Genomic DNA, 17723 nt, shown 5'->3' with positions numbered 1-17723 from the left:
ATGCAATTTGTCACATACCAAGGGCATGAAGGAGAGGTATTTATCACATTGTGTACACAGCTCACTTCTTAAGCTCATGGGGATGTGGTGTGCTGGTTCTCTGAGACTGGAGGAAATTAGAATCTTTACTGCTTTTCTCTTTCTTGAAGCTGACTGTACTGAAAATGTGGTAAGAGGACAGGGACCACAGCATCCTCTGTGGACAGCAGGGGAGGCCTGGAACAGGTGCTAATTGTGCTAGAGCAGGACAGAGTGTCACAGCTCCTGCTTTCCATCTCCAACCTCCTAGGGTGGGCTGCAATGCATGTTGGAACTAGCAGAGTACACTTGGTCAAAGCCACAGTCTATGTAAAGCAATGCCTATTTTGGGCAATACTAAGGGTCACAAGAGGGGAAGAGTGTGGGCACTTTCTGTAAGCTGTGTATCTAAGGGAACCCAGGATGAACTCTCTTCATCAAGAATCTGTCTGAGATTAAGTTTTAATTTTCTCCCCAAAGCGCCCTAAGGGGCCAATGAAAGTGTTAACTACATGTTAGAAAAGTTTTAATTTAACAATTTATGATTAAAAATACATCTTATAAATAATTTTTCCATAGACTTGATTGAAGGTTTGTTGCAAACTCTACAAAAAAAATCCTGCAACATTGACAGATTAAAGAAATTACAAAAAATATAGCGACAGCCCTATGTAAAAATACAACATTATACATCACACAGCATTTTCTTTGTGCAAAAAGTTTAAAAGAATGCTGTGTTAAGCATGTGAAACACATTTACTGAAAGGGAAGTAAACTTTAATACAGTTACTTGTATAATAGTATAGGCACAATTGAAATGACGAATCACTTTCCCCCAGAAGCTAATATACCTTAGTTCAATGTTTTATTTTGACTGAAAGGCTGAACACAGCCTTGTACAAATGTACATATATATATCAATATATATATGCATGAAAACAAGTATCTGCTTTGATATCGTGTAAACATTCAACATATTTACAGTATTTTTGGAGATTTTGTTCTCCAAATCAGTCTGTGTATATCTTCTTCTCTATTAAATAAGTCTTTAGCAAATTAAATTAAGCTGATATCTGTCAATTAGTGGACGTCCTCTGTCGAAACTTCCAGTTTTCTCTGGGGGACAAAGAAGGTTCCAAAGGTTTTACTGGCACCATCGAAATCCACACAGGATAAGCCAGCTGGTTTGGTTGGTCCGCCTGGGGTACGGAAGAAACTTTCAGCCACTAACTCTGACCCTTTGGGTGTCACGGGAACAGGCTGTTCAAAAATGAGAGGAAAGGGAAAAAGGAATTAAAACTAGAAATACACAAGCCCTCACAGACTTGCCAGGTTAGAGTGGATGAACATGTCTAGCATATCCTGAAACTGGCTAGCGGAAGTCTTAACAAGTTTGACATTCTCCATTATTTTAAGGGGAGACAAAATCCTCTTTATAAGCCAGTACTGTGGACTCTTTGGGGATATCTTTCTGGACTTGGCAGGAAGGCTGGCTTTCAGTCCTCCACTCTCCTCCTCTTTCCCCCTCCAAACACAGGAAATAAAAGCAAATCTCCTCTGATACAGACACTTGGGACCTAATAACTCAAGGAATAATGAAATTAAGTGGAAATACCCTCACCTGTTGTGTCCCTGTCACAGTGACTGACTGTCCATTTGGTTGGCTCTGGCCCGGGACTGGTGAGTCAGAGCTGGTGGCCTTTCCTTGCTGACAGCCTGCATGTTCTGGTACGACACTAATTGCTTCTATTTTGGGGGACACAGGAATGGTTCCAGACCCAGGTCCAGGGCTGGCGGACACCTGCACACTGGGGGAGATGAGTCCCAAGTGCTGCAGAGTGAAGTTTACAATGGCTGAGCTTGGGTTCTGAATGGCAATGGGGTGGCTGGAGGCAAGCGCTGGGCTGTTCCCACCGTGTACAGCTGCCACGGAAGTGGGGGAGACCATTAGCTTCAAAGGGGTCACATGAAAAGAGGGAAAATTCACAGCAGTGAGTTCAGAGGATGTCACTGGAATGACACCTGGAAAACAAAGGGAGAGATCTTAAAAGGACAGGCATTTATCTGAGGGGTTTACAAGGCTTAAGAAACTTGAGACTGGCTCTGTCTTCAATGGTGTTTTCTGAATGCTCACCTGCGATTGGGGAGCTGTAGATCCTGTGGTTTGGGGAAGGTGTACCTGAGTTTTCTTTATTAGATAGAATGGATTCTGCCCCCAAGGATGAACACTGGGTGAGAGGGATTAGGTATCCCGGGAACAAGGTCTGGAAAACAAGGAGGAGGGGTTTATTTACATGCAAATTAATGTCAGTTGTTGTTTGTCTCATCCAACCAAAGCCTTCCACAGTCTGGGACGAACCATCTGGTTCCCAGAGCCACCCTCCCATGCATTCCAGAGCTGGTGCTAGAGAACACAGGGTCTTCTGTATCTTAAATGCTACTGGCACCTGCACAGAGGTAGGACTCTCCCAACACAGTACACTCGTAGTGACATCCTGACTCCTGTGATCAGACTTCTGGGTATGATGTGGTCCTGTTGGTGTCGTGTTTAATGCTGGCGAAAGCCACATGCCATACTGCGGAGCAGTACCTGGCTATTCTTGAATTAGGTAGGGCAGTATTTCCCCACAAGTATTCTGAGAGACCCTTGCTTCTGGAGATGCAAGCAGGCATTACATGATTGGTGATCAAATACATTCGGGAAATGCTAAATTAAACAAAGACAAATGGTGTCTTTGTTAGAGAATTTTTAAGAGACTTTAATGACTGCATGCATTATTAACCCTCAAGTGGGACATACTACGTGTAGCACTTCCCAGATTGTTTTTGGTAGGCTATTAAGGAGGACTATTATTCAAAGAAAACACTTGAGACAGTGTTGATTTAGAGAAAGAAACAGCCAAACCACAGTGTTTGGCCATGTCTAACCCTTCCTATGCTTTTGTAAAGAAAGCTTTACTGGAACATTCATGCCCATTCATTGATGCATTATCTATGGCTGCCCTCCTGTGACAGGGGCCGTATGGCCCACAAAGCCAAACAGATTTACTCTCTGGCCCTTTATAGGAAGTTTACTGACCCCCGATTTAGAACAAAAGGAATTTATAGACTTTTTTGTGGTACGGCTTATTCTGGTGATACTAGGCTTTTACAGGAAAACCAACGTAGGTTGAAGTTCAAAAATGACGGACAAAAAAAATAGAACTGATTAATTCGTATCAGAGACCCAAACATCACTGAGCAAAGTCTCATGCAAAAAAAAAAAAAGTAATATTCCAAACAGAAAAGGCCCATATGTCTGCCTGCAAGCACCTCCCACCCCGCCAGTCTCTCCGGACTTCACTGGACAGGAAGTCTACGTGGGTGGCTGAGCAGGCCTGCTTGGGGCTGGCGAAAGCTAAAAGCAGCTATTACAAAGTAGGGGCTTCCTTTTATCTTCCTTCAGACCTTTCTTCTCTCCATTGTCAAAACAACAGTCCACACTTTGATCTAGCTCTTAGTATGTCTGTTCCTTGGGAACCAGTGAATGCAGAATTCATAGAGCCAAAAGTACACCACAAGATTTAAATTTTGTTTCATAGGTGCTGGTTAATCCTCAGAACCCTTACCAGCTGGCACTCTGAAAGCGCAGAAATAGAATTCTAAAGGCTGGACTGGGACCTTTTACATTCAGGTGTGCTGTGACCTGTAGTCATATGGTCTGGCACAGGTTATGATGATGCCTGGTTTCACTCTTTAAAGACTTCAGTAAAACCTATAGTACTTTCTCCATAATCATGCTTTTCAATTTTTAATGAATTGCATTTATTATAAAATTTTTTAACCTATGGTGCTAATTCCATTTTTTAAAAAAAAAAAATCGTTAGAACTACTAATTTAGCATAATGAATGAATCTGACATATTTCCACTGGAATGTCATCTCTTTCAGCCTACAGACCTCTTCTTCCTCTCATCTCATTCTATTTTATTCTCTGTCCTTCTCTCACATTCACTGTCTGTGTGTATTTTCGTGTTTATCTAAATATTGTTTTCTCTCCACCTCTGGAAGTGTGGATTCTCTGGAAATGTTCTCTGGACTATAATACATTGTCTTTGCTCTCTATCACCCATGCTAAAAAGAAGTGGTCAAAATGAAGCCACAGAGATGAAAAAAAGAAGCAATGAGACATAGAAAATGTACCCACTGCAAACCCAATCCTGATGCAACAAAATTCAGGGTGCAATGGAGAACCATCACTAAATCATCCCCACTGGCCCAGAGATTAATGGACCTCCTAGAACACTGAGTCTGGTGATTTTCCCCCTAGTGTGTACATTAAATGCAAAACAAAACACCCGATAATAGACGCTCTGAATGATTTCAATGGGGCCATCCTCAGGGAAGACTTGACAAACTCTAAGCTTCCTTAGTAACTACAGTTGCAACTAATGCCCTGCAGCTGATACAATGTCTTAACAGGATCACAAACCTCCTTATGCATAGGATCACATAATAAACTTACTTAATCCCACAAAAACTGTAATATGGCCATAGGGCAAATACTCAGAACCAACAGCCGCTGAAGGCAGGTGCTGGGTTAGATGGGAGCCAGAGTGCAGTTTTTCTTCATCCAGGAAGCAAGCAGGGGGAAAAACTGGTGGAATAAATTCATTACAGAGGAAGGGGAAATAAAAAGGCAGAGAAGTAAAATAACTTGAGTTAACAGCCGGGACAAAATAAGAGAATAATTTGTTTCCATGTGTAGTGATATTCATGTGATGATAATGTCTCTCATACAAAACTGTTCTAAGAGAGGAAAACGAGACAATGAATGTAAAAGTACCTGATACCTGGGACATCTAGGATTGGGTAAATATCCAATAAATATTAATTCTTTCCGGAACTAATCTCTACCCAGGAAAAAAATTCATCTAGAATGTCAACATCTCTAGAAACTGATGTTTCTACTTTTCAAGGTCAGTTTGATTCCTCTATTTATACCAAATAGAAATCCTCAGAGAAAAAGTAAAAAAAGGGGCACAAATTATCTTCTAGGCGACAGATGTCAGTTCCATGACATCAAACAAACATTGGGGAGTGACTCAGAAAGCAGGAGTTACAGGAACCCCACACATCCATCCATTTGGGATTAGGTCTGCTGATAAATTATTTACAGCTTTCATGACAGGTGTTTGCATTCCAGCCTGATGGAGAAACACACTTAAGGGCAACCGCCTGTGGTGCTTTAAAAAGCGAGCAAGTAATCTCTTCCTCCGAAGGTTAAAAACGTCTCCGAAATCACCCTGGCAGGGGATTAGCTGTCTGGACCTCATTTGGGTTATGAGATGCCAAGGAACAGTTCTTTGTGTGCTAAGACGCTGTTACCAGCTCTTTGTGCTAGTAAACTTCACACATCCCTAGATTGTTCCAGAATTGAGCAGGGAATTCCTAAAATTTTAAAGCACAATTTTAAGGTTGTACTTACCGCGGACATGTTTTCAAGTCCTTTTAAGTCCTCTTTATATTTCTTTTTAGAAACACAGTCCTCAAACATGCTGGATCTCTTGGAGCCCCTTTCTCCAGGTGCCTCCTTGGTTTGGTTCTTCGCTCCTTGTCTCTCTGGTGCTGGCAGTAAGCTTCCAGCTCTGGAGGAGCTGCTGGCCCTTGAGGCACTGTTTGTGGCCTTCTCGGTGGTGGCATCTGTGGAGTCTTTTGCTCTGGTAGCTTTAGAGCAGTGGGTGGGGCAGACCGTCGGGCTCAGGCCTTGGGGTGGTGTCACAGTTTGGGTTTGGGCAGGTTGCAAGTAGATGGCATAGGATGGACCAGAGGCAGCCTGAGGTAGGATCACGGGCACCGCGGGTGACAATGGGCTGGGGACCAGGGGGACGACTCCCAGGGGCTGGATGAGGGATGGTGTCGTCAGCTCCAGCTCGGTGTTTGCTGAAGCATCCAGCAGGGTCACTGGTTTGCAATGCCCAGATCTTGCTAGCTGTACTTTCATTTTCTTTAGGGGTTCACTAAAAGATAAGATTTTAAACATGACACGAGGGAAATACATTTTCTCCTCAATGATCTTCCATTGTAAGCCTCAGGCTGAAGCCACACTTTTGTGATACCAGTGATCATTTCTGTACTGACTGGGCAGGAGATACAGAAAAGATCACCTCTCCAGTTTCCAAGGCTGGTGTCACGATCACATCAAGGTAAGCATTTTTTAAAAATTTATTTTATTAGTTCATGTTGGCAGGACACGGTGTTTACATTCCTTGTATGTACACGATCTGGGTTTTAAAAATTTTTTTTATTTTGTTTTTTGTCTTTTTCTTTTTTATCGGTACCAGGGATTGAACTTACGACCGCCTGCTTGCAAGGCAGGCGCTTATGCCACTGAGCTAAATCCCCAGCCCCTACACGATCCGTTTTAATTCCTTTCTCTCCCCTCCCTCCAGTTTTGATTCTCTTCCCATTTGAGCAAGATCTATTTCCTTACTTCCTATTTATCTTTTATTTTGCTCGGTATACATTTGTGTTTCTCATACAATGCCGTATTTAACTGTGTGTGTCTGATTTAGTTCACTTAACATTTTTGTTTCTTTTTCTTTTCACTTAGCATTATAGTCTCAAGGTGCTTTCATTTTTCCCACAAATGACTGAAGTTTATCTTTATTCTTTTTTTCCGTCACAGTAGTGCTCCATTGTGCTGCTGTAAACATGAGTGTGCATGGATCACTGTAAAACAGTCTTTAACCCTTTCAGGAGGAAACCTAGAAGGGGGAAGGCTGGATCAAATGGCATTTCTCTTTTTTAAGTTTTTTGAGGACTCTTCATACTGATTTCCTTACTGGCTGTACTAGTTTACATTCCCACCAGCAATTCCAAAGAAGCAATGTAAAAGTAATTCACCCCATTACTAAAGACATTGTCAACCTACCTCTGTTCTTCTAACTGCATTTTGCAAATAGCTGCAAGCTGAGCCATTTTATTTGGGAAGGGTGGAGAATTCTGAGAACTCTCAGCTGGTAAAATAGAAAGAGGGTGTGTGGTTAAAGCTAAGAAATAAATGTTTACAAAAAACCGTGTCAGACAAAAGAACAGAACACAGCAATGAATAGTCAGTCCCCCAAATTACTTTTTAACCTCCGTAATTCACGTGTAATTTAGCTTTACCAGTCTGCATGTTTGGGTCTATAGATACTAAACCAATGGATCCACGAAGCCATCTGTATTAAAAAGGCAGAGAAAAAGGAAGGGAACCTTGACATTTCTGGGGTACACACCTTTGCTGTGCTTGACGGGGCTGCTAGGAGCAGAATTTATCTTTCTCCGATCGCTTTCTATACTCTTCACCAGCTTGATAAGCGACGGGTGTCGTGTAAAGTTGGGTTTGCCACGCGTGGAGAAGAGGTTTTTGGCACAGTTCTCTTTGGCAGATCGCCGCACCCCCAGGTCAGAGGTGGCAGAAGGAAGGACTGGGCTGGAGCCTGAAATGGAAAAGGTTAGTATATCAAAATCTGGCTACCTTCCGAGATACGAAATCAGGGTAGTTCAAATTTTAGGGATCAAAGTGGTGACAGTTGTAAATCACCAGCTGTGTGCTACTGTCCCAGGGGCTTTATAGATGTGACCTTGTTTATCTTACTCAGTGAATTCTGAGACCCGACATTTCCTGATGTAGCTCTGAGACCACACCCATACAGTTAGTTGTCACTGGGTACCCAAAGGGATTGGTTCCAGAATCCCCTACCATACCAAAATCTGCTGATGCCCTGGCTCCATATATACAATGTCATAGTATTTGCATATAACGTACATACTTTCTCCCACATGCTTTAAATCACCTCCAGACTACACTACCTAACGCTGTAGAATGCACATGCTATGTAAATAATTGTTATACGTTACTGTTTAGGAAGCAATCAGAAAAGGTCTGCATATGTTCAGTACAGCCAAATAAAACCAAAACAACAACAACAAACAACAAAAAACACCACATGTCTGTGTGGAGTCCCTTGATGCGGCATCTGTGGAGGGAGCCAACTATCTTATACCAGGGATGTGCTACAGTGCAGTCATTACTGACTTCTCCTGATGCATGGCTGGAAAGTCCTGTGTCCTCTCATCAGTCGAGTTTCAGAGCTACTGAAACATGGTGACTCCCTCACTGGCTCCACATGGCAGGTACTTCTCAGAGACAAGAGCAGGGACAGAGACATGAGCCAGTGACTCAAAGTTCCCAGCGGGCAGCTCGTGGGCTTCGCATATGGACTAGGCCAGAATGGCCCAAGAGCCTTCACTCCAAAGCCCTACACCAAGAGCCCACCTTTCCCTGAGGTTGTATCTAAAATCACCATAACCCTGCCAAGGTGCCGCTGTCCAATTTCCAATTTCACAGAGCAGGAAACTGAGAAAACTTGGAGAGGCCCCACGACTAATCAGTGGCAGAGCTGGGATTGAAACTTAAGTCTCTCTGCGCTCCACATTTTTGTCATTTCCCAGGGATTCTGCATCTTTGGCGGAAGGCCAAATGTTAGCATCACAGAACTGAGATGTGGATCTACCATGGCAGCAGAGTGAACTTAGACCATGTTCTCCATGTGTGCAGATCCTGCGGTGCTCACAGGAACAACAGCAGCAGTGTCTCATGACATACGGGGTACGTTCAACTTTTCAAGTCCTTTCACTTGCAAATTCTACAATACAGCTTGGGGGTGGTGGTAGTTATAGACCTTTAGGTATTGATGGAACAGGGAGCCAGCCTTCTGCTTTGGCATTCAACACTGTTTTGTTCAACCATCTATCTATGTTTTTTCCATGTAGGGGTGCAGGAAGAAAGAAGGGCGAATCTCCCTAAAGATACATTAAAAAACAAAGGAAAGGATGAAAGTAAACAGTTACATACCACTGGTATTGGGACTGATTTCCGGGCCTGTCCACTTAAAAGCTGGTTTTCGACCTCTTTCCTCTGTAACATGGACTTTTTTGATGAGATCCAGGCTACTTAGAACGTTAGCTATATCGTACAACCTCCTGATTTTTGCTGGAAATGAAAAAGTATATATGCCTCTTAATAGAATAATCATGATCAAAGGATTTTTGCTTCATAAGAAATTCATGTAGATTCTTAGAGATATCCTAACCATCAATGTCACAGAGGCACATATGGCTCCTTTTAAGTTACTTCTAGTATAGTGCTTTAATTAAAACAAAAAAGTAGTTTTAAATATTTAAAAGACAGCCACTGCTGGCCTTGAATTTTGAAATGACAACAGTACAAGTTGAAAAAGAAAAAATCTTGATGAGATCGCCCTGTTTATGAAAAGCCACTATTTCTGGTATCTTCTAATGACAAGGAATCAGAAGAATTTTATGGACAAAAACAGATGAGTGATAAACATCGCTTTTTTGCTTGTGATAGTTTATAACAAGATTTACTTAATAGGGTAAGAATGAGAAATTCTTACTCCCAGAAAATTTGTGTATTTTGTGAATAAGAAGTTGTCCTTAGGTCAAGCATATACTTGTTAATTCTATAAATCTCACTTATCTTAAAGCTTTGTCACAAGAAGCCTATTTACTTCCATCTTGTTAGTATAAACTCCAGTCCTTCGTAGCCATGCCAGAAGGTACTGAATATCCTGAGGATTCAGCAAATTATACATCTATAGTTCCTGGAATGGCTTCCAAAGCTGTGACTAACTGAGAAAACAGAGCTGAAAACTGGTGACTCAGAAAAAACAGGCGATCCATCAGGTCTTTTTTCAAATGGTAGGTCTCCTAACCCCATCACCTAACTCCTAGGCATCATGACCCTTATTTTCTATGCAGCTGTCACTATGGACACACTGTCAGCCTCAGGACATTTGAATACTCTGCCATGGGACTAGGACAGCTTTAAGGACAGGAAGGTATCTTGGTGTAAGGGCCCTAGGCAATCTCTACAGCCTCTCAGATCACTTGGGCCAGCTCTTCCTTATGGTACAGCTGGGTCCTGTGAGTTGCCCCCATCCAGGTTAGCTTCCAGCAGAAATAGGCATGTAACAGACTGCAGGCACTGAGCATCTCTGTCTACACCCTCTCTCTACTCCTCACATGGAGCTTCCTACAAAGTCTGGCATGGCCATAGGGCCAAAGCACTGCGTTAGGAACCCATCACGGTCCCTTCCTCACTCGGAGCAGATCATTTGGCTAAAATCACTGTTTCGGAATGGCAAACCATCTCTCTTACAGGTCACTTGAGAGGTCACCTTTGTATCAGCCAACTGTATCCTCAGCCAGCAGCATCAGTGGAAGGAGCCAAACAAGGATTCGATCACTTTACAATTTACTGCTCATTCATACCTCACAGGACAGATTCTTCCAGTGTAAAAAGGGCCCCGTAGTAAAGTATCAGATGAACTCAAAGTACAAGTAAGAACAGTGATTCCTATCTTGGACTCCTACAAAGGAACTAAATCTAAACCTATTAGAGCTACTGGAGAAAAAGGAAGATAACTAGAGACCTATTTAAATGACCAAGACTCCTAAAAATCAGTGGATCACTGAGACTGCTGTTCCCCAGAAGGTCCCAAATTCCATGATTATGACACTTGCTTTTAAATTTGCTTTTATCCAGGTCTTCCACATGGTCCTCCCCAATTAAAATCTTGGCAGCGATTTCTAGGCTGACGATCTGTGGTGTTGACACCAAAAACAGCATCACAAACTTCTGGCTCATCACTCGTAAGGACTTGTCTTTGCGGCTGTTTACAGAAGCTTTGGAGAAGGACGAGGATTAGAGAATTAAAATTCATGAAAGGACAAGTGACTTCTAAAGTAACAGGGCTAAAAATACCACCACCAGATTATCCAGCTGACAACTGCAGCATTTTGACATTAAAAGCCACAGTAGTGATAGAATAGTGTTTTCATGGGGTCTTTTGAGACCCTTCAGAAAAGTTACACAGCCTGGACTTTTATGTTTTATTTTATTTTTTAGAGATGAAGTCTCTCCATGCAGTGCAGGCTCGTCTTGAACCTGATTATGTAGCCCAGGCTGGCCTCCAACTTGAGGTGATCCTCTTGTGTCTGTCTCCCATGTGCTGGGATTACAGCCCTGGCTGGTAAACCTGGCTGGCCTGGGCTTTTCAATACCATCTCTCACCTGCCCGAAATTCCATGCCAGGGAGTTCAACAAAACACATCTCTGTATGTCCATTCTGGCCGGTGTTTGATTTGATGATGTGATCTTCTATACTGTAACTCTTAATGAAATCGAACTCTTGTTCATATTCTTTCTTTTTGATCATCATAATCTGCTCGGCGTACTTATTCTCCTCCCCGACGCTCTTCAGAGTGCCGAGGGTTTTGTTGAGATTGTGTCGCCCATGCCAGGTATACCTGTTTTTGGCCAGTCGGCTCACCATGTGTAAACTCTCCAGGACGTTCACAATATCGTAAATTCGTCGACGTTCAACATCTGTGAAGAATAAAAAATTGTGCATTAGTAGGGTCATGCTTTTGTGATGTGTTCAGAATAGAGTGCATTTTCTTCTACGGTATTATTGGTCATCAGGTTCTGAATAATACAATTTTATTTACTACATGCATCCTTAACAAGTGATATGTTGAGAATGACATATACATATGAATAAGACACTGTCTATTGAGGACCTAGTATGTGTTACACAGCATTAGGATATTTCACCCTAACTTGTGAGGCAGGCATAAATATCTCATCACACGTACACAGAGTCCTGCCTACAGGAATTACATTATTGGTATAAAGTGCTGCAATTTCAGAAAAGTGCAAAAACCGTGATGTTTTCTAAAAAGTCACATAAAAAATAGAATATTATATCTCTACTTGCGTCTGACTGTGCTTACTTTCCAGCAATGGTTAATAATGTGGTAGTAGTAATTCTGCATCTACCCATCTAGTTGACTTTTCAGCGTTCTGCAGTGTTATGTTTCCCTCTCTCTCTTTTTCTTTTTAACCAGAAATTGACTTCCAATGTTGATTCCAATTCAAATATTTGATGAAATCTAGTTTTTCTGGAAAAGTGTTTAACAAAACGCGCCTTCAAGAAGGGCGCCCTCTAGTGGAGTCTCGCTGCGCGGGGACTGCCTGACAAGCCCTTGCCTACGCCAGGGCTCTTCCTTGGGTTCAGAAGCCCTTCTTCCTCCTGCCTTACTTCCTTCTTTCAAGTCCTGGCTCAGATGTCAACTCAGTGAGGCCTGACCTGACCACTTCATTAAAAATCGTAAAGGGCCAGTCCTGGGGACCCTTCTACCCTTCTCCTTTTCACCATAGTATGTTACTACCTGACCTTCACCATCATGACCAATGTGTTGTGTCCTATGTTCAGTACCCACTGCCTCACCAGGATGCAGGTTCCCCAGAGAAGAGGTTTTCCCCTTTCTGCCTCATTGCTGTATTCTCAGCTCCTAGAACACTGCCTGGCACTCAGGTGATCCGTAAATAGCTGCTGGATTAAAGGGTGCTTCCTACTGGCCTATCTAAGTGGTATACTCTTCAAATGTGAAATAAAGCTGATATTTATAGACATGTTATAAATACTAATGTATTAGAAACCTAACACTTTTCTCCACGGGTGATATCCAGACAATAAATGTATTATCCTGCTTAGCACCCTCTTTGAGTACTGGAGTTAAGACATGCATGCACGATTCCAAAGTTATTATGGGCTCCTTTTTAGCTGTAACTTGATGCAGGTCGGTGATGCAGGGAGTAAAAAGAGGGTGGAACACAATTTTTGTCAACCACAAAACATTCCAAAAAACCCTGTCTCTTCTCAGATTAATGGTGGTGGGGAAGACACAGTCCTGGTCCCTCTCACAGAAGTTGGCCCTCCACTTAGCCATGAAGATACACGTGGGCTTCCCAAGGGGAGGCCAAGGTGAAAGTCCAGAGTTGTAGCTGATAGTGAAACAAATCACAAAACACTGTTGCCTCCCAGTAAAGCTTTAGAGACCCTATAACCAGAAGTAACTCTCCAGTGGTTAGTACTTTGCCTCTAAGATTTACTGACGTTAGAAACTATTCCCCTTTATTCTTAAATGACAAAGACTTTACAACCTAATTTCCATGTGGCCTTGACTTCATCTCTTACGCACATGGCTCTGAAGGAGTTAAGTCCATAAAGCCATTTTAATTATTAACCATTTCAGCAAACTCCCTGAATACTTACTGAGCTCTTCCGCCACTTCATCAAGACAGATGTCATTATTTACAGCAGGGTTGGGATACTTAGGGTATCTTGCTAAGAACTTATGACACAACAATCCTAAACTTTTCTCTTTTCGACTTGGTTGAGACTTCTCATATTCATCTCCAGATAAGTGTTCCTGCAAAGGAAACGGTATACAATGTCTTACTGGTAAATAAAGTTTGACAGATTTACTAGGGGCATCTGCAGCTCGATGACTAACACCACTTACACACATGTTTAGCTTGGACAGCTGCAAAGTTTGGGGTAGGAAAAAAAAAAAAGAGTACATTCGTGAGGGGGGAATATACATGCGCTTTGACAAAACTGCAAGGAAAGCCTGAAATGTAAATTACTTAAATGTTCAGAATTCCCAATGCCATATATCTGATGGGTCCACGTTTTTCGGTACACTGGAGGTCAGCAACAGTTTCTGAGTGGCTTCCTATCCCTGAACATTTCTATGTCAGCTTCAATACCCTACGGATCCCAAGGCTCCAACCCAAGAGAACCTACCTGTAAACAGTCTTTGGCCTCAGGTAATCCCATTCTGTTGTCAAACAGCCCCCTTTTCTGATCTCTGCTGCGGATTTCTGGGCTCACAGCACTGATAAGCATTTTCAGATTGGCTGTGGGTGTCCATGGTTCTCCCTGGGAGACCTCCTTGGGCTTGGTGGGCGTGGTCAAAGGGCCCAGGTTAGGTGAGACATTCTCCTTGGTGGACTCCTTCAAGGGTGACCTCATCAGTCCCCTTTTGTGTGGCTCAATAAAAAGATTTTCCTGGTTCAAAGGAAGTAGTTACAAATCTGTTGTAAGACAGGACTTACCAGACAGCTTTAACATATAAAAATTGTACAACACATAGACTACTGCTGAGGAGGAAACGCCAAATGATTTCAGTTAATGAGTACATGCCAATGATCACTTGACACTTACTGCCCATTCTGATAGTTAAATTTCTTGTCTTTAATTTTATAAGAAGCATGGACCTAAATGTTTTTTATCCTCCAAGATTTTTTAAAAATGTTAAAATAAATTTTAACTCTACTTTGAAATAATTTTAGATTTAGAGAAGTCCCCAAATATCTTCCACTCATCTTCTCCAAACAAGACTGATACATTTAAGTGATCTCAAGTTTTAGAAGCAACCTTTACTCAAGAGACTAACAAATAAAGGCCTCTGGAGTAGAAACCATTATCCATTTAGCATAATGGCGACTTGCAGCAGATTCTCCATAAAACACTAAACATGCAGGAGAGCTGAGCAGACTTATCAGGAAAATCTAGAGTGCCTAAAAGAACGACTTCTGACCAGAAAGATCTGTTCTTTGAACATAAACCTTCTGACTTTACTATGGAGAAAATGGATCAAGGGAAGTAAAAGGAGCTACCCAAGGTCACAGAGCTGGTTTTTGGCAGAAGGAAGGCTGCTACTGCGACAAGAAGGTTACGTTAACAGCATTTCATTAGTAAGAATAATAAAGACTACATCCTTTCCAATTTCAGACACCAGGGACTTCGCACACTATTTTAAAGAACATACTTGGAAAAGTAAGTCAAAGAACAGAGACCCACATCTTCAGTAACCTTAGCAACATGGATTAATGGCACTCTTTTACATGTGACATATGAGGACTTTTGCAGTGTTTTTCTGTGTATATTTTTATTGAATCTTGTATTCCTATTTAGCAGAAGAAGACACCAGGTAGAGGGAGGTCACAAAGGACCAGAACCTTCTCAGTCTAGATATGGTCCTCTTGGAGGGAAATTAGTGCATAGCAAGTATACTCAGGACATGTGGTCTCAAGGATGCACTTTAGTCTCTAATGACTCCTCTTCTTTACCTCACACTGTCCAGAGTAACAGGAAGTCTCTTATTTAACATGTAAAACTTCAAGAACTTTTTCCTAAAAGTTTCCCTAAAAGTTACCAGTACCAGTTGAGCCACCCTTGTTAGCAATTCCTCTGTATAACTTTACAAAATACCTCATAAACAGCATTTAGAGCTCTAGTAGGAAACTGTGTAAAACAAATCTAATACTGAGCCATCTCAAATGCCCTTTCAAATTCCAACTGTTGAAGAATTAAGTATTTTCATGTAACTAATACATTTTATTACTCTTAAAAATGTTTTTCTCTGTTTATCTTTTTTGAGACTTCCAACACATCTCTTAAAAAATGAAACTTCCCTTCCTTTGAGGTTTTTACAAAGAAAAAAAAAAGGATAATGCTGGAGAATGAAACATTAAGAAGTTAAACCAGGATGATATTACACTTAAAATTCCAGAATCGATATTGAAATTAAAAGTACCTTTTCATTGTCCATTATGTCAATTTCTCACACATTTAGTGATTCTTTAAAAATGAAAAATCTGGCATTCCTTCCCAAATCTCAATGGTCAAGTAGTCCAATCAATTCTATCAAAATCTTTTAAATCCTTAAAGAAAAAAAGAAACAGAGGGGAAAAATATCACAATCAGGCAATCTGTTGAAAATTCAGACACAAGAGGCTACAAAAAAACCGACTAACGAAAAGTGACGAATTAGACAATATTTTTTGACCATCACAAGTAGACTTACTGGGCAGAGAACTGCAGGAAACCCAAGTAAAATTCCTGCATAAACCCATCTGCTATCATAGACTTAAAGCAACCCACAGAATCTCTGCCGACAGCCCTCTCCCCTCTTTAGAGAAAGTGGGCTGTTTCGCAGACCTCACCAAATATACTGTAAGAGCACCCACCTGTCCACCGAGCAGGGCTCCGGACTGAGCGCACGAGCCCGGTTCTGACACAACACACACAACCCCAGGTATCTGGATACGAATCTGCATCGAGATGCCTGATTTTCTCCCCTTGCACACACGTGCCAGGCGCGGCAGTAAAGACTTGGGAAGTCGCTTGATACACAACTTTCAAATCCAGCCCCAAAGCTCTAGGCATACGGCGGGGCATTTAAAGAGCGCCTTATGATTATATTTTCCTTTTCTAAAGACTTCATTAAAGATGCAGAACGCGAAGTACTGGTACTCAGGTGGCGGGCTCACGACACGAGGTTCCACTGTAGAAGACTGCCTCCGCTCCGTAAGGCAACCAGGTACCGTCCCCTTGCCGCCACTCGCTCCGCGCCCGGGACGCTTCCCCTCCTCCCAGCCGACAGCACCTCCCCCGCGGGCCGCTAGCCAGCCGCCCGCCACCCGCCGGACAGTTCCCGGACAGCATCTTCATGGTTTCCAGGGCAACGATTCCCGTCCAATCGGAGAGCCCGCTGCAGGCCTACGATTGGCTGATTGCGCCAGGGGTGGGGCCGGGCCTTCCGCCTTCGATTTAAAAATTTGGCGCGGAAAGCCCGACCGTAGCCGGCGCCGCCCCTTGGAGTTGCGCGGGGCTTGAGCGCGGGCAAACCCGCGCCCGGAACCCCGGCATCCCCGCCCCTCCCCCTCCGTCGCCCCCGCCCCTCTGCGCGGGAGCTCGGCTCCTCCCTCCACGGCCCCCGGCAGAGCGGGAGGCGGGAAACGGCCGCCGCCGCCGCCCGCCCCAGCCCGCTCCCGGGGCCAGTAGACCCCGCGCCGTGTCCTTCTGCTTTCTGCTGACCTGTCAGTCCACCTCACGGTCGGAGCCGCCGGGGGCCGAATGGGGACCCTTGGCACCCCTTTTCCCGCCCAGGCCCGGGAGCCCGCGTGTCGGGAGGTTAGTCAGCCTTTCCGCCGCGCCGAGGTGGGTGCCGGAGGTAAACGCCAGGACCCGGACAGGCGGGCCGACGGGCGGGCAGGGGAGCGTGGCCGTCCTGGAGCAGTCAAGCCCCCGATTTGAAATTAACCCGCTCCCGGCGCGAGCCGACCCCGCGGGCAGGGAGCGCCTCTCCCTTCCCCCACCCCGCTCTTCCCGGCCCGGGCCCGCGCGCCAATCCGCGCCTCTCCGCACCGGCCACCGGCGAATCAGAATGCAGGCACCGCCCTCCATGCCCGCCCCCACGGCTGAGTTGGGGGAAAAAGTTCTGCAACTTTTATCCTTTTTTTTTTTCTGGCATTATACCCCTTGCCCATATGCTCTAGGTTGGGAAATAAAATTTGGCCAGCACAGGGTTCTTGAGCTGGAGCGCGGGCGCCCTGCGATCCCTAGGCTGGGGCGATCTCACTCACTGGCCAACCCCGGCCCCTCTCACCTAACCTCCGCACCCGGGCCAGACCGCCCCCCCATGTCTTGGCACGCGTTATTGTATTGCCTGCATCTGGCTCACGGCTTCCAGAAAGTGGAAACTGCGAGGTGGGAGAAGCTTGATTACCATGCGGCCCAGACTCGCCGGGCACGGGGACCTCGGCCCAGCGGTAGGAACTCAGGTGTGGAAGGAGGAGGCGGAGTGAAGCCGAAAACGCGCCTAGCCTGTCCCTGCATCCCGGGCTTCTTGTCCCTGTCGTCTTTCCTCGCTGTTCCTTCTCTCTCCCCGTTCCCGAGCCTTAGGCAGCATCAGCCTGCTGTATTGGATGTTAGAGTAGCATCAGGGTTAGGAAACACTGAC

At 44.0% G+C, this 17723-nt stretch overlaps 1 protein-coding gene and 1 long non-coding RNA gene across 6 annotated transcripts; one reads left to right on the top strand and one right to left on the bottom strand.

Moving 5' to 3' along the window:
* Positions 1–527: 527 nt before the first annotated feature.
* Positions 528–17058, bottom strand: E2f8 (E2F transcription factor 8). 2 transcript variants are annotated; one of them, XM_063256809.1, is made up of 13 exons: positions 16799–17058; positions 15516–15642; positions 13721–13984; positions 13187–13343; positions 11140–11454; positions 10590–10751; positions 8899–9036; positions 7277–7480; positions 6931–7015; positions 5485–6016; positions 2153–2282; positions 1640–2040; positions 528–1278 (listed from the first exon to the last, which is right to left on the bottom strand). In XM_063256809.1, exons 2-13 carry the CDS (start codon positions 15528–15530, stop codon positions 1099–1101), a joined length of 2583 nt encoding a protein of 860 aa, XP_063112879.1. In that variant the 5' UTR covers positions 15531–15642; positions 16799–17058; the 3' UTR covers positions 528–1098. The 2 variants fall into 2 exon arrangements, with proteins under 2 accessions (XP_063112879.1, XP_003462648.1); XM_003462600.4 differs by lacking the exon at positions 16799–17058 and adding an exon at positions 15949–16344.
* Positions 5769–11839, top strand: LOC106025891 (uncharacterized). Of its 4 annotated transcripts, XR_001199483.3 has the most exons (5): positions 5769–5837; positions 6010–6202; positions 7430–7494; positions 8496–8652; positions 10612–11839. It is a non-coding gene; the product is annotated as an uncharacterized LOC106025891 (long non-coding RNA). The 4 variants fall into 4 exon arrangements; XR_010049939.1 differs by lacking the exon at positions 5769–5837 and having other exon boundaries at positions 6012–6202; positions 10227–11839; XR_010049938.1 differs by lacking the exon at positions 5769–5837 and having other exon boundaries at positions 6012–6202; positions 7350–7494.
* Positions 17059–17723: the final 665 nt, after the last annotated feature.

This window comes from Cavia porcellus, unplaced genomic scaffold, assembly GCF_034190915.1.
Source record: "Cavia porcellus strain 051 isolate PalLab524CR breed Dunkin Hartley unplaced genomic scaffold, mCavPor4.1 scaffold_9, whole genome shotgun sequence".
Lineage (NCBI taxonomy): Eukaryota > Metazoa > Chordata > Mammalia > Rodentia > Caviidae > Cavia > Cavia porcellus.
This window is presented reverse-complemented; position numbering and strand designations above follow the sequence as displayed.